The sequence below is a fragment of the Acomys russatus genome, chromosome 16, assembly GCF_903995435.1.
Source record: "Acomys russatus chromosome 16, mAcoRus1.1, whole genome shotgun sequence".
NCBI classification, from domain to species: domain Eukaryota; kingdom Metazoa; phylum Chordata; class Mammalia; order Rodentia; family Muridae; genus Acomys; species Acomys russatus.
In genome coordinates, this window is record NC_067152.1 from 322023 (window position 1) to 343089 (window position 21067).

The 21067-nt window shown below is 42.8% G+C and overlaps 1 protein-coding gene across 1 annotated transcript in view; it reads left to right on the forward strand.

Annotated features, from left to right (window-relative positions):
- Zzef1 (zinc finger ZZ-type and EF-hand domain containing 1) overlaps positions 1–21067 on the forward strand; it is a 124697-nt gene that overhangs the window by 50506 nt on the left and 53124 nt on the right. Inside the window, exons 16-29 of the mRNA XM_051157899.1 lie at positions 236–369; positions 3045–3115; positions 4142–4256; positions 7433–7592; positions 8321–8442; positions 8546–8668; positions 9433–9599; positions 9677–9758; positions 10392–10593; positions 11700–11848; positions 13861–14101; positions 16852–16931; positions 18956–19049; positions 19301–19763. Coding sequence (XP_051013856.1) covers positions 236–369; positions 3045–3115; positions 4142–4256; positions 7433–7592; positions 8321–8442; positions 8546–8668; positions 9433–9599; positions 9677–9758; positions 10392–10593; positions 11700–11848; positions 13861–14101; positions 16852–16931; positions 18956–19049; positions 19301–19763 — 2203 coding nt within the window. The remainder of the gene's footprint in view (positions 1–235; positions 370–3044; positions 3116–4141; positions 4257–7432; positions 7593–8320; positions 8443–8545; positions 8669–9432; positions 9600–9676; positions 9759–10391; positions 10594–11699; positions 11849–13860; positions 14102–16851; positions 16932–18955; positions 19050–19300; positions 19764–21067) is intronic.

The following is a 21067-nucleotide window of genomic DNA, read 5'->3' on the forward strand; positions in this document are numbered from 1 at the left end:
TTGAGGCGGAAGCACATGCTACATATGAGAGTGCTTTGAAGGCTTTGCCACGTGTGTCTCAGAGCAGAGGGAAAAAAGATATAAAAACTGTCCATATGTAAACAAAAACTAACCTATACAAAGAAATAGTTTGCCCTGATGCAAAGTGCAACATGGAGAGTAGTGGATTTGTGATCTGGGTAGTTAGTGAACAGATGGAGTGTGGTAGCGCTGATCCATTGTTCTTTCTCATTAGTGGTAGATAGAGCTGATGGAGATTCCATGCCCATGGAGATCCTAAAACAAGAAGTGAGAAACACCCTTCTCAATGGGGCTGCCATCTTCTTTCCTGATCGGCAGACCCGGCGGAACCAGCTCTTCACCATGATGGTAATTATGTACCAAATGTGTGATTCCATGACTGAGTTAATCTTTATCTTCTCTAAACACACGGCAGTGTTTTCTGATGCGTTTGCTATCTGCAGAGCTTTGTGTGAGATTTTGAAGGACACGTACTGTGCTGTTTGGGTTTCACAGTTATCCTCTTCCTTAGTCACAGTGTAGTTTCCACCCTCATGACTTGCCTACAAACCAAAGTCTTTCCCTTCCCAAATTATGAGAGAAATGGAAAGAGATAATACTGTGAATCCTCATCACCTAACTTTGACAATGGCACACTCAAGCTAATCTTTTTTGGTCTGTCACTCATCTTCAGCTCGCCTGCCCACCTAGTGTCATTTTGAAGTAAAGCCCTGACCTATTTTATTCATAATTAGCTTAATATTTGACTGAAGACTATATAACCATTTTGAATCCTCAGTTGCTTCCTCTTACCCTCCTCAGGCCCTTCTCCATGTTACTCAGATTCAGTACTAGGGTAGAAGGTGCTTTTTGTAGTTACTAAGCACTGTGCTGCCAAGTAGAACATTTTATACCAAAGACTCTGGCATTCATTTGCTGGAAATATCCATCAAGTAGCTGAATGAATGACTTATTAGCATGTGTCCCACATGAAACATAGAAGACATATGGCCACTTGAATGGTGTTAGTGTCTCTTATTAAAGCAGCCTTGCCTCTCTCTGTTCATCCCTTCAGAGAGGGATTAGGTTTGTTTGTTTTTTTTTTTTTTTTTTTTTTTTTCCACTTCACACCATGCTGAATTAAACAGCACTGCTAATTTTTATGTTGCTAAACAGTTCTCTCTTCAGGTAACTGTTTTCATTGCGACCATCACCTTCTCAACTGTTCTGTGTGAAGCAGAGGCCTAGATCTTAAATCCTCTGGGATCTCCCTCAGTGCCTTATAGAGAAATAGGTGTTCAGGGGCTGATGACCCCTAGTCAGCTAGACACACAAATATATCACTGTTAAGTCATAACATTTGCTTTCTTGTTCATTCCCAATATCACACATAAATATCAACATTACAACACAAGCTTCCAAATTTTAAAAGCCCCACGGCCTTTTAAAAAGTCAATCTCTTGCCAGGTGCAGTGGTGCACACCTTTAATCCCAGCACTCCAGAGGCAGAGGCAGGTGGATCTCTGTGAGTTCAAGGCCAACCTGGTCTGCAAAGTGAGTCCAGGATAGCCAGGGCTGTTATACAGAGAAATTCTGTCTCAAAAAAATAAAACAAAATAAATCAGTCTCTTTAAAATATTTAGTCTCTTAAAATCTAGAGTCTTTGTAAAATTCCAAAATCTCTTTAAAAATTCAAAGCCAACTATGGGCTCCTGTAAAATCAAAAATAAGTTACTTTATTATTTCAAGAGGGAAGAATCAGGACACAGTCAAAATCAAATCAAAGCAAGACCAAATTCCACCTGAATAAATAACTAAATGTCCAGTACTGGTATTTACTCACAGTCTTCTGGTCCTCTCCAGTGGGCTTGGGTCACCTCCCTGGCTCTACCCTCTTCAGCACACACAGCTTGTCTTGTAGGCTCGGGCCGGGTACACTCCACACCTGTTGCTGTCCTTGGTGATCAACCCATGGTACTGCCATCTCCAAAACACTGGGGTCTCTTGCTGCAACTGGGCTGTATTTTTCACCAATAGCCTCTCCTGGGCTCTCTTCATGGTGCAAAGCCTCAGCTTCTCTCCGTCATCTCTGGTTCTGGCCTTCAGCTGCTGCTAAGGCTGCACCTTCACCAGTCACCTCCCTGACCTCTCACAGTGCCAAGCCTCAGGCGTTCTTCATGACTCCTTCATGCCTTCAAAACTAGTACCACTGGGGTGATTCTTATATCCAAGTTCAGATGCTTTTTGGAGGTACAACCTTGGCTTCCTCTGGAACACGACTTCTGAGTGCTCATTTTAGGAAACACTTCTCAAAAGATTTTACCCTAGTGATGCTGATCTTTCTAATGACTGCTAAGTTCTCAGCTCTGGCTGACCAGCATCAATTGTCCTAGTAAAGCAAAGGGTTCACATCAGCGGTGCTGGTGTCTTGTTAACCACAGCTGACTCTTCAGCCTGAGTGACCACAGGTTCTCAACTCAAGATAGCAAACAGTCCTGACAGAGTCTTTAAGTGACTCTCAGTCTTCCCTCTGTGACGTCACAAGCCAGGACCCATTTTCTGCATTTCTCTCAACACTCTTATCTTCCAGGCTCCCACAGAACAGCGCACCAAGCTTTGAACACTCAATGGCTTTTATAGCCCAAAGTTACAAAGTCCTTCTGCAACCCTCCCAAAACCAACATGGCCAGGTCTGTCACAGCAGTACCCCCACAATCCTGGTATCAACTTCTGTCTTAGGGTTTCTATTGTTCTGATAAAAAAAAAATCATGACCAAAGCAACTTAGGGAGAAAAGGGTTTACTTGGCTTACACTTCCACATCACTGTTCATCTTAAAGGAAGTCAGGACAAGAATTCAAACAGGGCAGGAATGTAGAGGCTGGAGCTGGTGCAGAGGTCATGGAGGAGTGCTGCCTCCTGGCTCTGTTGGACTTCATGGGATGATGCAGTGGGTGGTGGCATTCTGTGGTATTCTGTGCTGCTCTAAGGTCTCAAGAATGTTATGGAGTTGATTTTCTAAATGTACAGTTTCTGGTTTCCTAGAAGAATGTCACTGAGCATGAGCACAAGCAGTCTCTGCAACTCACTTTCCGTTCACTCTGCACATATTTTAGGTAAGTTTACTTATCTTTATTTATCAAATACTTTGAATCCTTGGAAAATTATAATAATTATTATCATTATTATTTTAGCTATTTCTTACTTCTCATTTCTTTTGCAATTGTGCTTTCTCTACTGATGTAAAAAGCTCAGTTTCTGAAGTTTCTCCAGGTATAAGAGTGACTAGAATAGTGATGTACCTCAGGTCCCAGTGATTATAAAGCCAGTTGTAGTTGGGCCCTCTGTAAATCCTTTTCCAAGTGCTTCAGTTTCTAAGAATGCCTCAAGGCAAAAAAAACAAAACAACAACAACAAAAAAAAACATAATTAAAAGTCTTATTTTAAATCTTCAAATGCAACTAATTAAAAACTGACTGCAATCCATTATAGTGATACATACCTGTAGTCCCAGCATTCAAGCAATGGAGGCAGAATAATCTTTGGAAATTTAAGGCCAACCTGGCCTACATACATAGTGAGTTAGAGTTCTGCCTAGGCTGCATAGAAAAACCCTATCTCAAAAAAACAAAAAACAAAAACAAACAAACAAAAAAACAAGGGCTTACCTTGCACGAAGACGAGTTTAATTCTAGAACCCACATTTTTTTTAAAGGCAGGATTGGTGGTGTGACATGTAATCTCAGTGCTGGGGAGGCAGAGAAAGGTGGATTCTTAGGGCTTGCTGGCCAGCGAGCCTACTTTGAAAGTCTCTGGCCAATGAAGGATCCTTTCTCAAGCAAAAGTGGCATTGCCTGAGGAACAACATACAAGGTTATCTTCTGGCCTCCATATACATGTATGTACACACACACACACACATACACACACACACACACACACACCTGCAAAAGTACAGAATAATAGTTTGCAGAAAGATAATCAGGAGCCAGGAGGACTTGGAGATGTGTTATTATTAAAGATCGTAATGGATTTGCATATAACATAATGGGCCACACAGCTTGTCCTCCTGACCCCTGACAATGAAATCTGTCTAAATCCCTCTCCTGTACCCAGATGTTGACAGGTTTATGTCCTTTCAGTGATAAGGATCCAGGAGGCCTTCTGCTTTTACCTGAGAAGAGTGACCTGGCCACCATGAACACCAGTGAAGTCCTGGCAGTCATGAACACCCTCCTCTCTGTTGCTGCTCGAGAGGTACCTAGTGACAGTGATCTGTTGTCATTACTTCTGCTTTCAGGAGCACGGTTATGCCAGTCACTGTGCCTTCCTTGTAGCCGTCATTTACATTATGATCACACTTTTATATTGACTGTTTCACGAGGACACAGAGGTTCCCAGCCAGCCTCTGCAGACAAATTAGGAGGGGAAGCACAAGAACACTTACTAAGATGTCTACAAACAGCAAGCCTAGCAAGGTCTGATTCTTTGTATTTTGAAAGCACTGACTTTTTTAAAAAATTAAGATCAATTCATGAATTTTCAACCATATCAACTCTTATCGTCAGACACTATGATCTCTTTTATCTTGTGATGGTTATATATTTATGTTCTGTGCTTCTTAGAATGCAACTCATGCTGCTACCAAGTAAGCGTTGCCTGGCAGAAGTTTGGTTTCCAGGTGCCACCCTATGCTGCTAATTTTGAATCCCTAGGGATAAGGCTTAAGCATTTTCACCAAGCACTCCAGGAGGCTCTAAAGTAGCCTCCTTGGCTCACCCTAGGAACCCTAGATTTCAAGAACGCTCTTAAGGTAGGAGAACCATCTAGGCCCCGTCATCCTTGAGGTATTTGGAAATGTGAACTTGAGAATGATTCATCTTGTATCTTGTAGTTGAGCTTAGTGTCTTTGGGTCTATTTGTTTATTTATTTATTTAATTCATTGATTTTTGTTTGTTTGTTTTTTATGCAGTCTTATCTAACTCAGAATGACTTCAAATTTGTGATTCTTCTGCCTCCACCTCCTGTGTGCTTTGATTATAAGTTTATGTAGTTCTGGGATGAAATGCAGGGCTTCATGTATATTAGGCAACAGACATAGCAACCGAGCCACATCCTCGCCCCAATCTCCTCCAGTTGTTAGTGCTTTCTGTTCTCAAGCTATAGATAGAACCACCTGTAGTAGTAAGCTAGTGGGCAGTTCCTCACGTGTAACTCTTACTGAGCGTGTAGTCTAAGTCACCAGTGCTTACTGTGCTGCCCCACGGAGGCCGACCTCTGTCTAACTACCATGTCTTTAAACTAACACGGTTCTGCCATGACATTCATTCTTTGTTTTTGACTTTGTACTTGCTGTCATTTTCTGGACTCCTCTGCTCTTCTCTGAGTCTTCCATATAGTGCTTGCTCTAACTATTACTACTACTACTACTACTCTTTCTTCTTTTGGTTTTTTGAGACAGGGTTTCTCTGTGTTGCTCTGGCTGTCTTGGCCTTGCTCTGTAGACCAGGCTGGCCTTGAACTCACAGAGATCCTCCTGCCCTGCCTCCTGAGTGCTGGTTGTAGGCATGTGCCACTGCGCCCAGCTTTCTTACTACTTCCTATCAACATGTGCTCTCTACCCCTGCTGGTCACTGCTTGTTCCAGTCTCCACCTCTGTTTGTGCCATTTCCCATGCCCTGAAGCTCATCTCCATGCTGTAGGTTTCTCAGGTGCAGGCCTTTCTAAGCTCTTGCCCTCCCCAGTCTTTCAGTCACATGCTGAAGTAGAAAATGTCAGGGATCCCACTGGGCTTCCCTCTCCTGATTGTCCTGTAGGAGGAGTTGATAAATGTTGGAGCCAGGACTAAAATCTGGGCCACTCTCTCTTGTCCTCTTTTCACAGGGTCACACTTGTTGTAAGTTGTAACTAGAGAAATGAGGTGGCATTTGTGGCAGAGAATTTCCCACAAGCCTTAGCACTTGAATATCAAGTGTGTATCCTGTCACACATCTCACTTCTGAACACAGAGGAAGTTAGATCTGCACTGAACCTCCTAGGCAGAGATCATTCAGCCACTAATGTACTTCCCTGAGATATTGGGGATACAAGAGAGGTAGAGTTGGATTAGGTAAAAGTGGTTAGAAGGCTTACCTGAGGTTTTCTCCTGAGTCTCTTTTACTGTATCTGCATCCACTGGACGCCTGCTGTGTACAAGGCCCTGTGCCAGGCATGGGATAGAGTGGCAGAAGAACTCAATCTGGCAAGCAGAAGACATGTGATCACATGAGATCAAACATGTCTCACTATGCAGTCATGTCAGAGCGTGGGCATGTGGTCCTGTGAGAGGCTGGGGAGCACACCTAGCCCTGTCTAGAGGATTCGGAGGGTGATTTTGAGAAGTTGGTTCTGGAGCCTGAGAGAGACAAAGTCTAGAGAAGAAGATGGATGTAGTGTAGTCAGAGAGGTGCTGTGACACACAAGATGGGGAGGAACAGGTGCTTAAAGAAGGGAATAGCAGTGAGTGCACTCCGGATATGCAGAGCCTTTGGGAGGTGGTTGAACGGATGGTAGGTAAAAGCTGTAACTGGACAGCTCTATGGGCAATAGGAGGACACCTACAAAGGAAGAACAGCTGGAAGAGCAGGAAGGAGTCATGGGCAGGTTTTCAAGAGAGCTGCAGCTCAGGAAGAGGAGGAAAGTGAGGGCAGAGTGAAGAGTGCCTGAGGTGCAGGGAGAAGCACTGACCTCCAGGTGATAACTGATACCTGTGAGGTACCCCCAGAGTGGGAGGCAGAAGTAAAACCACAGTAAATGAAGGCACCTTTAAATTTGTTTACTTTTTATTTTATTTTTATGTGTCTATTTTGCCTGAATATATGTATTCTTTATGATATGCATGCCCAGTAACCTTGGAGGCCAGAAGAGGGTATCACTGAGCCAGGCAGTGGTGCCGCACACCTTTAATCCCAGCACTTTGGTGGCAGAGACAAGCAGAGGTCTATGATTTCAAGGTCAGCTTGGTCTACTAATTGTGTTCCAGGATAGCTAGGGCCACACAGAGAATCCTGTTTCAAAAAAAAAAAAAAAGGAGGGTGTGGGATTCCTTAGAACTAGAGCTACAGATGATTGCGAGCCACCATGTGGATAGGGTACTGAGTCCAGGTCTTCTGCAAGAGCAAAAGTACTCTCAACCCCTGAACCAACTCCGCTCTTTAATTAAACAATCTTTAATTAAACAAACAAACAAACAAACAAAAAAAGATTAGATCTAAAGTCATCTTTCTTGCTTTGCTACTGGATTGACTATTCCTTGTGTACATGGTTTGGGGGTTTTAGGTTTTGGTTTTGGTTTTTTTTTTCTGGTGAGTCACTTTGGTAGAGATCTCTCGCTGTGTTCTCTGATACGGTAAGTTGCCTATAGTGTTTGCACACTCTGTCTGCTTTCTTGCAGTGTGAGTTGTTGATGCTCGGTCAGGCTCATGGGGAGGTTGGCTCCGTGCTCTTCTCCCTGTTCTGGTCGGTGCAAGGCAGCCTGCTGTCCTGGTGCTTCCTGCAGCTCAAGAGCACAGACACTGCAGCCAAAGAGCTCGCCATGGATCTCATTGAAAAATGTGAGTGTCAAGAATCGACGATCACAGACAGGTTTCTGAATGTAACCTGGTGAGAATGTCTGTCCTCAGTAGCTCATGCACTCTTGTATCAGGTGTGCATATGGCTTTCTGTAGCACAGCCCTCCTAACAGGGATGATTGTGTCTTTTTCTTTCTTTGAGACAGAGCCTCACTACTAGCCCAGGCTGACCTCAGACTCACTATTTTCTTGCCTCGGCCCCATAGTGCTGGGATTCTAAGCATGTGCCTCCATGACTAGCACGGCTAGCTTACAGAAACGTTACTTACACTCCTCTGAAAAGTAACAAGAACAAAGGCATCACTCACTTCAATAACAGCCTTGTACTAAAATATGCCCTGCTTTCTCTCCCAGAAGCATTTGCCTGGTGACTTAAAATCTAATCTGATGCAGAACCCTCAGCTTCTGTATCCTGCTAGAGCAGCAGTGTGCAACCATCCAATGATGCAAACCCTTTAATGCAGTTCTTCATGCTGGGTTGACCCCATCCATAAAATTACTTTCATTTCTACTTCATAACTATACTTTTGCTACTGTTACAATGACATAAATATCTGTGTTTTTCCAGTGGTCTTAGGCGACTCCTGTGAAAGGGTCACTAAACCCTCACAGCTGGAGAACCACTGCTCTGTAGCTTCATCTTGGTGACAACTAAGCAAGTGATGTTTCTCCTATAGCAAGTATTAACTACTCCCTTTATGTTTTGATAGATGTGGGACAGTTTCTGGCAAATATGAGAGTGATTTTGGAATCCCTTTTGTCACAGTATTGTGGAAAGACCATAGTAGAAAAATTATGTAATTCGGTGTTTTCTATGGCAGCTCGTCAACTGGTAAGAGAAAAAGGGAGCTGTTTGTAATAAGCAGGGAGGGGTGTTTATCCCAGAGAGAGGGTGAAGTGGATGCTAAGCCCTCCCTCCATTCATCCTCCCGCAGGTCATCTTCCTACTAGACTTCTGCACTTTAGATGTTTCCCACTGCACACTCCTGAGAGAGTTCAGCACCCTCACAGAGCTGCTGAAGAAGCTGTGCAGTGACCCGGAAGGAGGCCTGAGCAAGGTGAATTAAAATGGCCCTTGAGCCTGCATTTTCCTCTCCTGGAGAGAGCGACTGGTCTGACTGATATCTCCATATGTAGATCAGCTCTTCCCACAAGTACAGTAAATGTTCACCCTAGCTGATTTGTCAGCATCAGCATCAGATAGCAGACCCAAAGGAAGCTATGTAATTACATAAACTACATGAAATTCACAGGAGTAAGCACTCAACTGAAGCCTGAAAGGCTTCAAAGGCAAATTAAATTTGATATTTTAAAGAAGTCTCTTCTTTATTTTTCAGTATACAAAGTTTTTAACAGTCTGCATTTCACAACAGCCCTATGGCAATGGAAAAGGTATATACATTTAGCAGATTTAAAAGAGAGTCAGAGAAGAGGGGAGACGTGTCAGATTTGCCAAAGTCCCAAATAAGAATGTTAAGCCTGTTGAAACTCAAATTTGGGGTTTTTGTTTTTTGTTGTTGCTGCTGTTTTATCCACTGAAAACTCATACTTGAAATCATTTATAAGAAATAGTTCTGTCATAGCTAAAGGACAGAAGCTGGTCACAGCACCCCTGGTGTGTAGTAAAAGCCAGGTGTGTACTGTACTGAGTAGTGGACAGGTGTTGGTGTCTGCAAGGTCAGACATGCCTTTCAGCCCCTGCACAGGGGCTTCTCAGAACTATCAGAGCCCATGCTTCTGAAGCCCTGAGGAGCAGGAGCCCTGAGGAGCCTCTTGGACCATCTGGGGTGGTGTCATTTCTCTGACTCATTTGTCTTCCTAGTTGGACGTGGAGACCTGGCAGCAGGAGCAGCCTGTGGTATTGCATACGTGGACCAAGGAATCCACTCACAACTATGAAAATAACTGCCATGAAGTGTCTGTCTTTGTTAGCCCAGGGGCAACTTATTTTGAGGTGGAATTTGATGAGAGATGTGAAACTGAAAAAAGGTAAGACTCATAGGTTCTTTTCTCAAGCAATAGTGGGTCAAAAGCAATAAGAGGAGTAATAGGGACTGTTTTCACAGGTATGACTATTTGGAATTTACTGACTCTAGAGGTGGGAAGACACGCTATGACACCAAAGTTGGCACTTATAAATGGCCCAAGGTGAGTGACATTTCCAGAAGAAAGTGAAGTACCCATTTCTGTAGCTTTTACCCTTTGGATAGTCCTTGGGACAATAGAACTATCACTCTCGGCCAGTGGAGCCAGGAGAAGGGCCCAGAATCCAACTTCTCCAAGTTAGTTGTGCTTGGTTTCTAGGCAGGAGGTTGGGAGCAGAAGCCTAGCCTACGTAAGCATGATCACTGGCTGGGAAGGTAGCAGACAGGTATCGTCGAAGATTTGCAAAGCTGAGGAGCCCCTTTCTCCTCATTTTGCTTCTTTGTGAATGCAGTTATAAATTTTGGGGCTTGTACATTTCTCCTTTAGCAGTTAAGACTTTTGTAAATAAGCAGGGCAGTGGTGGCGCAGCCTTTAATCCCAGCACTTGGGAGGCAGAAGCAGGCAGATCATTGTGAGTTTGAGGCCAGCCTGGTCTACAAAGTGAGTCCAGGACAGCCAAGGCTACACAGAGAAACCCTGTCTTTAAAAACCACAAACAAACAAACAAAAAGACTTCTGTAAATAGACTCCTTCTTAAACTTAAAGGTTAAATGTTTTAAATTTTAAGTTGCTTGCTGACTACTGAGGTGCAGCTTCCTGCCATCTCTTTGACCATGTGCCTTTGTTTGTCTTTAGAAAGTGACCTTTAAGGACGGTCCTCGGCTACAGTTCCTCTTTCATTCTGACAGCAGTAACAATGAGTGGGGCTACAAGTTCACCGTCACTGCCTATGGCCTGCCTGATGTTGCTGTGTCTTGGGGTTTGGACTTGCAACTCCTTGTATCCCGACTGATGGGGCGCCTTGCTTCCCAGTGCATGGCGCTCAAATCAGTGCATCGTAAGTCCACAGCCCTGTCTCCTTCCTTTTCACCAGAACCATGTTGAAGAGCAAGGTGGGGCTCTCTCATAGTGACAGAGCAAGGTATTGATCACATTCCCTGGCAGCTTCCATTAAACCCTCGATGCCACTGTCTGACGTTTCTTGACTTAGGCTTTAACTCTCCTCATGGAGGGTATGCTGAGTCCTCTGTCTGTGGAGGACAAGTGGGTAGGAAGCCAGGCTTAAGCAAGCGTGGTGATTTTCATTCTGTACGTAGATGTAGGTATACTCCTGCCTGAGAGCAGAGATACAGGACGAACCAGCTGCATGTCCTGTAAGCGGACATTTACATAGTCTGTAGACAGTAAATTATCTTAAAATAATTTAGCCTGTTGTTAAGCTCTTCAAAAATTTGGAATAAATCTTTATTAGACTTGCAGAACAAACCTTTCTGTTTTCAGGCCTGGCGATGCACACTTTAAATCCCAGCTCTCCAGAGGCAAAGATAGATCTCTGTGAATTGAGGTCAGCCTGGTCTACATGGCGAGTTATTGGCCATATAGTGCGATACTGTCTCAATTCTTTTCTATTTTATTATATTTCTATATCATTTCTTGAGTTTTTCCCATGGTAAAAGTAAAATGCCATAGAAAAATGCCATATGGGAAAACAAAACAACCAAAAAAACCCAGAACAATAGAAACCTCTTCCATCATAGCACCTGGCAATGACTGCTCAGCCCTGTTATATCTCCCCAGACTTGCTTCTGTGCTTAATTGTGCCTACGGTGAGTGTTACTGTGTGTGAGAACAGCTTCTTTATAAATGGTGAGTGTTTTCCATGCGTAGTGTTCCTACATGGCCCCGTCAGGCCTGAGAGGTGCTTCATATGTTTTCCACTTCCTAAGCAAACAAGTCTCCGCCATACTCTAACAGAGCAGCAGTGCTCAGGGCTTACACTTCAGGCCGACCCAAGGTGTATGCTTATGAGGTGGCTCAGGTCCACTCTTAGAAGTGTAAGTGATTTCCTCCTTTTTTTCTTTGTTTTTTTTTTTGGGGGGGGGGGCTCAGCTCAGAGTTTTTACTGAATTAAGTAGAAATCTGATGAGCTGCCTTTCTCTGCAGAGTTAGGCAGTAACATGGCAGTATCACAGGCAAAACTGGCTTCGGTCCTGAACTCGCCATTGTGGAAACCTGTTTTCAGGCATCAGATCTGTCCAGAGTCGGGATTGGAAGCAAGCTGGCCCACGCTCCCACACCAGGATGGGAAGGAGGTATTTACTCTTTTGTCACCTTTCTGTTTGGGTGGAAACTTGTGGCTTGTATGTATTACCTTAAGTTATAAACAGTGTGCTTATGTCTGTCACCTCCATGGGACTGCCAGCTCCTTGAGGCTGAAGCCACCATTGTTATTTTTATCCTGACTGTGTATAACAGGGGCCTGAATACAGTTTGGAAGTTTGCAGTGAAGTGTTGAAATATATAGTCAGTGCTCAGTGACTCTCTCTTGGTGTGCTTCTAGTGTCTGCAGGGTTACACTTTAAATGATTCTCTTGTCTCTTTTGTTTTCTACTGAACTGTAGCACTTAGTTTAGCTATATAATATTTTTAACATTTATTTATTTTATTTATTGTATATGAGTGCTTTATCTGCAGAAGAAGGCATTAGATAACATTATAGATGGTTGTGAGCCACCATGTGGATGCTGGGAATTGAACTCAGGACCTCTGGAAGAGCACGCATCGCCCTTAACCACTGAGCTATCTCTCCAGCCTCCTATTTATTTATTTATTTATTTATTTATTTTGGTTTTTCAAGACAGGGTTTCTCTGTGTAGCCTTGGCTGTCCTAGACTCACTTTGTAGACCAGGCTGGCCTCGAACTCACAGCGATCCACCAGCCTTCTGCCTCCCTTAGTGCTGGGATTAAAGGCGTGTGCCACCACGCCCAGCTCATATTTTAAAACAGAACAAGTTTATTCCTCTGTCTATACTTGTCCCTCTTTTCCCATTCTTCTCTTCTCTTTCCTTCTTTCTCCACTTTTCTCCCCCTACCCCCCTCCCCAGGTTATCTCATGATTTATTTCCAAACCCAGTGGTTCTTCCTCTTCTAGTGTCCATTCTTTCAGTTATACCTACCACCCTTCAGCCCCTGTGCTTCTGTCCATGATAGTCTAGTGTCTTTTCTTTCTAACTGCCCCTTCTCCCTCTTTGTTGTCCTCTCCCCCACCCCTTCTCTAAAGGATAGGCTATATTCAGGCTTTCTTTTCTTTCTCCTAATCCCCCAAGATTTCATCTTTTCAGCCCTCAACTAATGTCCCACCTGTAAGAATAATCCCATAATCCTTTTGGCCCTCTCTCTTCTCCAGACTCTGGCCTTCTCTTATGGGTTTCCATTTCTACACCCTGACTCTCATTAATTTCAAAGAGTGAAACCAAAATATGGTCCCGACCTGACTGTTCAGTGGTCATTATTTGCGTAGCCCTCGCCCACTGCTCCAGAACCTTCTTCACCACTGCCCTGTTGTCACCCTTACTATGCAGTCAGCGGCAAGCCCTGTAGCTTCCTCTTTATGATATGCATCTCTGTCCTTCCCTCTTTCTCCAGGTCCCCTCTTTGCACCTGCATTATTACATCAAGACCTACCAAGGTTTTCTTTTTGTTTTGTTTCATTTTTGTTTTTAATCAGTGCATTATCTTGTCATTCCACTACCAAGCACCATTAATGGCTCCCCATTGCTCACAGGGTGAAGTCTAAATCCTCAGTGTGACAGTCAAGGCTCTCTACAGTCTCCTTTCACCTTACCTATCTGACTCTAGTTCCCACCACTCCCCAGCTGAGACTTCAGGCCAGGTCAGTCTCCCCACTGACTCTCAACTTTTGCGAATGGTTGTGTCTCAGGGCCAAGGCATCCATCCCTTCCTTCAGTGTCCATCCCTAAGCCTGTGTTCTTCAGGAGCCCTTTCTTAATTACTCTGACCTGCCAGGAGCCCTGTGAATTCTCAGCACTGGTGCCCCTCTAGGTATTTGGCACTGGGTGAGCTTTTGCTTTATGCTAGTGCTAGTTTTAACACTCTTAGGTTTTATTTGTGTTTACTTTTTAAACCTGTACATCCGTCTGGTCTCCCATATAGATTTAAGCTTCCTGTGAGCATGCACTGTGTTAAGTTTTTACTTCTGTTCTGTTATAGTAGGTGTTTATTGAGGTTTTTTGTTTTTGTTTTTTGTTTCGTTTTTCCCTCAAATGAATGTGTTAAATGTGATGAGTTTCCTCTTGCTTCTAGGTCAAGAACATCCCTGATGATCCCTGTCGCCATTTTCTCCTTGATTTTGCCCAGTCAGAGCCTGCTCAGAACTTCTGTGGGCCATATTCAGAACTTTTCAAAGGATTCATACAGGCATGTAGAAAACAGGCCCCAAAGACAGATATAGTTGCTGGTTCCACTATTGATCAAGCTGTGAACGCCACCTTTGCCGCTCTGGTGTATCGCACTCCAGATTTATATGAGAAGCTGCAAAAATATGGTAACTCATTACAGGGAATATGTTTGGTCTGAAGGCTAATTGCTAAGGTTTAAGAAGGCCCGTCTAAGTGTGAGGTTCTAGAATACTTATGTGTGCAACTTATCTTGTCAGTTCTCCTTTGCCAGGCAAGAGATTAATGGTTAATTTACAATTAGCTCCTAGCAGCTTACAGTATGTGTCAGATAGCCATGATCTGCAGAGTTAGCAGGTGCCTATCCAGAATTTAGATGGGAAACTGCCAAGAAATTTAATTGAAAGAAAACAGCCCCAGCTTCAGCACGCTCAGACAACCTTTCTGCAATACCTTTCCTTGTTGTCCACAAGTAGGAATGGGGCTCAGGGGAGGGATGTCTCTAAATCTTTATTCGGAGAAAAGCATTTCAAACCATACAGAAAGCTGAGGTTTGGGTTTCTAAGCACTTTGGCAGGATTCATGTTCTTTCAAGTGCAGATAAATTAAGCAGGAACAGAGCTTCCTCTATTAGAGCAGGTGATTGGCTCCTGTTGTTATTACATATGTCGATCACTGAAGCCTGTGCAGCTCAGCCCTTTAGCTTTCGCTTAATTTCCTGTTTGCCAAAATATCTCAAGGACTCCTCACATCTTACCTGCTTTTTAAAAGCCATTCAAGAAAAACTACTTTAAAACCTGAGTGATACATGGGAGGGTATATCTTCACTGAGCAGTAAGTGAGAGGTCATCTGCATGGTTTTGGGAAAGAAACCCATATTTGTGTTTGTAGTCAAATTATAGTCAGGAAGCTGTTACTTGTGGGACTTTTTATTAGAGGAATAAAGGCCTCATGGGTCAAGAGCTGATATAGAAAATGTCCTGACAGGGGAAGGGTCAAATCACATATCTACCTCATATATATTTGCAGTAGAGAAGAAACACTTGGTCAAATAAGGGAACAAGAAGTATCTTGGTAGACACAAGTTATTTCTAAAATACCTTCCCTTGTTTATTGTTCTGGTTTTGGGGTACAAGGGATCAAGTGCCCAGCCTTGTAATGCTTGGCAATCACTCTACCACTGAGCTGTACCCTAGCCTTCCTTACAAGTTTGGAAGAGGAAAGTTTTGTCTCAGTTCTTTCTACAACTGTCTTTTTTCTTTCTTTTCTTTTTTTTAAAGACAGGGCAGGGTCTCACTCTGTAGCCCTGGCTGGCCTGGAACTTTCAATGTAGACTAGGCTGGCCTCAAACTCAGAGACCCATCTGCCCATGCCGTTTCCACCATGCCTGGCCCTCCACTTTTGCCTTTATGATACATGCATCATATCTAGGAACCTTTTAAGAGTTCTTCAAAACTGAACTACATTAAGAATGGTCTTTTGTAACTGTTTTCCATTGTTGTCTCCAATTGGGTTATTACTAATCTTTTGAGCTGCCTTAATTTTATGATATCATAGTGTGACTCCTTCTGAGTCAGGAAAATAGGAGAGATTTTCAACTAGATTGTAAGCTGCATGAGGGCCAGGACCATGTCTTTTTCTCAGCATCACACTCCTGCTGCCTCATCGCCTGCTTCACCCTGCTCTAGGACATTAGCTTTTGGTGTTGTGTTTTGTTTTGTTTTGTTTTGTTTTTGCTCCTGTGTTTGGTTTTTTCTTTTTAAGTAATTTTATTTTATTTCATGTGCATTAGTGTGAGGTTGTCAAAACCCCTGGAACTGGAGTTAGGAGCTGCCATGTGGGTGCTGGGAATTGAACCTGGCTTCTCTGGAAGAGTAGTCAATGCTCTTAACCTCTGATCCATCTCTCTAGCCCAGATTTTGGTTTTGATAAGGAGAAGGAGCAGACCTCAGAGATTTTTTTAAAAGTGTGTGTGGGGTGGTGGTGGTATTTTTTTTCTAATTAGAAAAATTGTGTTCATTCTTACAGAGGCTTGCAAAGAAAAGAAAAAAATTAACATATTATGAACTATAATCTTACCTCATAGTACTCTGTAAACATTTTTCTACCTATCTATCTGGCCTTAGATATAGTCATGTATTTACCATCTGTTTTAAAGGTAAACTTTTTAATAATCAGACTTTTTGTTTATACTTTTCATGAACTGCTTCTCGTGTCAGAGTGGGTTTTTTGTTTTGTTTGTTTGTTTGCTGGCTTGCTTTCTAACTCTTGTCTAAGCTGGCTGGCCACCTGAGGAGCCGCGGAATCCTCCCATCTCTGCACCCTAGAATGCTGGAGTCATAGGTGCTTACGTGCCATACCCAGCTTTTTATGTGGGTGTTGTGATCCAAAGCTCCTCTACTAGTGCAATGTGTGTTCTCATCCACTGAGCCATCTCTGCAGTTCCCCGTGTCAAAGATGTTTAAATTTAATTTTAATATTAAAGGCTTTTTTTTTTTTACTCTTGGTATTCTTTATATCTTATTTTTCTACATGTTGTGCACTTAAAAATACTGCTGGGTGGTGGTAGTGCACGCCTTTAATCCCAGCACTTGGGAGGCAGAGGCAGGGGGATCTCTATGAGTTCAAGGCCAGCCTGCACTACAGATCAAGTTCCAGGACAGCCAGAGTGGTTACACAGAGAAACCTTGTCTTGAAAAACAAACAACAAAACAAAGAAAAACACTGCTGTTTCAGAAATTATTAGTTTGAATAAAATTATATTGAAATGACATGGAGAATGCAGTAATGTTGTGCCACCCCAGTGTGTGTGTCAGGGGAAATGAGGCTTAATGCTTAGTGCTGCAGTAGTGAGTGTGCCCGCTGAATGTAATCCCTTCCTTTCTTCTCCTTTCCCTAGTAAACAGCGGGGGCAAGATAGCCCTAACTGAGGAGTTCTCCCAGGTGTACTCCCTGGCAGATGGGATTCGAATATGGATGGTAAGGCTTTCCTTTCCATGAAGTTGTGATTGAATGCAGGGTTTCATATATACTATGCAAGGGTTCTATCCCAGAGCTTTCTTTCCAACCTCCTATGTAAAGTAATACAAACCAAATTTATATATTATATATGTAAATACATAATAAAATTATACAAGTACATAAAACCCAAAAACCCCAAATTGAAGAGAACTGTTTTTATTTCTTAGCCATGAAGATGACTACCTGTACACTAGTGTTATTATTCTTTATATATTTGCATGTGTCTTAAATATTGGATAGTGATTAAGAAAAAAAATCTTTGAATAACCAGATAGAGAATAGATAATGAAATGGAAAACTGGAGATTAATTTCAGTAGTTAAGTATGGCTTCTGCCATTGACATAAAATAATCAAGAAGATTACATGATGGATGTGATTGATGAATGGAAGGAGTTGATTAGGTTAGTCCCAGCTTCGTTATAGGAAGACAGTGGAAGTATTGACCAGTATAGGAAAAGTGGTCTTGGGTATGAGAGTTAGAAGGGATGTTGAGCTTGGAAATCATTATCTGATACATCTAGCTGGATAATTCAGTAAAGGAACTAATATAAACATCAAGCAGAGATAAAGATAACCTCAAATCATTTATAATAGTTCTTCTTAAAGCATGTGGATGTATCCAGGAATGCACAACTGTGGACATAATTAACATGGGTTAGAACATGGCTAATGCCTCAAATATATTGATGTGTAGAGGTAAACAGAATCCCTCAAATGAAACTAAAAGGCATGGTCACCAAAATGGTATGAGGAGAATTAGCTGGGGATGTAACTTAGTGGCAGAGTGCTTGCCTAATGTGTGCAAGGCTTTAGGTTCAAGCTCCAGTATTGAAAAAAAAAAAAAAAAAAAAGGTAAAGAAGGAAAGAGTAGTATGGATCTGGCAAGATGGCTTGGAAGATAAGGCACTTGCTGCTAAGCCTGATGACCTGAGAGAAGAGAGAACTGACCACCATTACTTTTAACCTCTACAAGTATAATAGGGTGCATGTGCGTCCCTCAAAAATGTAATCAAGAATCAAGAGTATCTACAGAGGAAACAAAGCACTCCTAATTAAAATGGGAAGGCAAAGAGTATCTGAGAAGTCAGCTACCACAAATAGCTGTTTAAAAGGATTTAGCAGTTGACTAGATATGTTGTAGATTATGCTTTGGTATAGCCTAGGATTTTACCTTGAGACCTTAGCAATATATCAGATATGCCTTTTGTTGTTGTTAAAACTCTCAGCATTATGACTTATGTTGTGACCATTGCTGATGCTGGTCTTCAACATCCTTCTCTTTAAGGGTGCATCACTTGGGAGTGTCCTTGTATTCAGTGTAGAATAGACTTCAGATTCTGACCTTTGCAGCAAATTAGATATGTGACCCTAGCAAAACCCTATTTTCCTAGATCTCCACTTTTTTTTTTTTTTTTTTTTTTTTGTCTATACTATTGGATTTAAAGAAAGGCCCTTCTGACAGTGCTGGAAGAAAAAGCCTGGCTCACCTCTCATGCGAGAGTGACTGATTCTTAATGAAGTCCATGACATCCTTCAGCACCGGGTATTTTTCCTTGATTGTGGGGATGGGCCGGGTCTCCTCCATGGATCTGAAAGAGAGCAGCCGGAGTCGCCCTCGGGTGAAGGGGGGCCTTCACTACAGTGTTGTAGTTATTTGTTTGCTTAGTTGTGAGGTCTGGGCATTGAACCTAGGACCGCACACCTGCAAGATAAGTGCTCTGTCGTTGAGCTATGGGTCTCTAGTCCTCAGTTTTTAAAATAGTGAAGTCACAGGCACAGACTTCTTTCAGATGCCACGTAGTGAAGAGGGTTTCCTTTACTTCAAAGACTCCTAGGACAAACAAAAACAGCTTTTGAGTGCGTATGTTAGCTCTGTTGTTCTCTACTGTCTCAGCACCAAGTGCCTTTGAAATAGTTTTCCATGGCTGCACTTGCCACTCTGTCTGACAGCTTAATTGTGTGCCTCCTGTCATCTCCCCAGTTAGAGATGAAGCAGAAGTCCCTGCTGAGCCTGGGGAGTGAGGCAGAAGAGAAACGTGGTCTGGAAGCTGCAGAGGTGAACCCAGAGAGCCTGGGTGAGTGTGCCAGCAACAGCCACCATGGCTAGGCCATGGGGTTTCCTGTTGGAACCTGGGAACAGGTGCCCCACCTTCCATGTTGTCTTAATTGAGCTGTGTGGAGCTAGGAAATTAAAAACACACATGTTTCAGCATTCATGACAACTTTTCTTGCCATAAATCATGAAGCTTAAATAGATGTTTTTTCTCTGAAAATAGATTGTAACTTTAATTTTGACTATTTCTTGTTTTGTTTTGTTTTCACTTAGCAAAAGAATGTATTCAGAAAAGTCTCTTATTACTGAAATTTTTGCCCACGAGCAAAAGTTCAAAAGGAAACTGTGATAAGTTGGTGCCTGTTGATGAAATTGATCATCTCCAGCCACTTGACAGATGCCAGAGGACAAGCTCTGTGGTGGAAGAGCATTTCCAGGCTTCAGCGTCCCATACAGAAGCAGCCACCCCAACTGCAGGTGACAAGAGTCCTGGCTTGGAGATCCAGCCGAAGCTAGCACCCAGCAGTGGCCCCTCGGTTGCAGAAGTGTCCATGGCTGAAGAGCCCTCATCACCATCCACACCCACCCGAAGGCCCCCCTTCACCCGAGGGCGACTCCGGCTGCTCTCTTTCAGATCCATGGAGGAGACCCGGCCCATCCCCACAATCAAGGAGAAATACCCGGTGCTGAAGGATGTCATGGACTTCATTAAGGATCAGTCACTCTCGCATGAGAGGTGAGTCAGGCTTTTTCTTCCAGCACTTTCTCTTTTCAAGTTGTAGGTACCCAGTCTAGTCAAAGGCTTGAAATTCATGTTTAAAATGAACAAATAAGGGATAGAGGAAAGAATATAATCAAAATATACTGTATACTTGGTTTTGGTTTTGGTGGGGTTTTTTTTCTTTTGGTTTTTTTGAGGCAGGGTTTCTCTGTGTAGCCTTGGCTGTATAGACCAGGCTGCCCTTGAACTCACAGTGATCCACCTGCCTCTGCCTCCCTAGTGCTGGGATTAAAGGTGTGTGCCATCATCACCCAGCTGTATAAAATTTTTTAAATGAAAATATTTTAAGTAAAATGAACCAATAATACTTAGAGTACATCCAGACTTGTTTAGGATATTCAGGATATAAGGGACTTGGTTTGGGTTTTTTCTCTCTCTCCTTGAAGAAATATTAAGATTGATACACTGTTGATATACCTCAGTTGGTAGAGTACTCACTCAGCATGAAGCAGCTTTCGATTTGATCTCTGCACTGTGTTAAGACCTTGTGTGGTGGTGCATCTGTGACCCCTGAACTTGGGCGATGGAGCACAGGAAGCAGAGTACCTGAGGCCCTGTCTGAAGAGAAACTGGACCTGGGTGTGGTGACGCACATTTTATCCCAGGGCTTGGAAGCAAAGGCAGGCAAATCACTGTGAGCTCCTGGACAGCCAAGGCTATGTAGATAGACCTTGTGTCCAAAAACAAACAAATTGTATACTTTACTGTGTAAAACATAAATCTCAGTAATGCTTTCATGGATTTTTTAAAAATAGAAGCATTTCTTTTCTTCTTCTTTGTCTCTGTCTCACTCTCTTTCTCTCTCTCTCTTTCCTCCTCCTTTTCCTTCTTTTTCTTTTCTAGCATTTTGAGACAAATCTTATTCTGTAGCCTAGGCTAACCAGGAACTTAATAGCAATCCCCCTGCCTCAACTTCCGGAGTATTGGTATTGTAGGCATAAGCCACCACACCTGGATTTAAAAGATACTACCACTCATTTTTTTGTTTTCATTTTTTTAAGGGACAAATTTAGGATTTGATATTTTCTGACAGAATTATTTGTCCATAGGTCTATGTCAGTGAGGAATTTCCTACCCTAAGATATAAAGTTTTGCCTCCTTGGAGAAAATAAAGATGCCTTAACTCTTTATTTAAAAAAAAAAAAAACTGTTAAAAATAAACAAACTGTTGAGCTTCTGCAAGGTTGGTGTGCGCTGGCTTGTAGTGCTGGGTGTTTAACTGCAGGTCACACTCATACTGACACTCCCAGGGCCTCTCA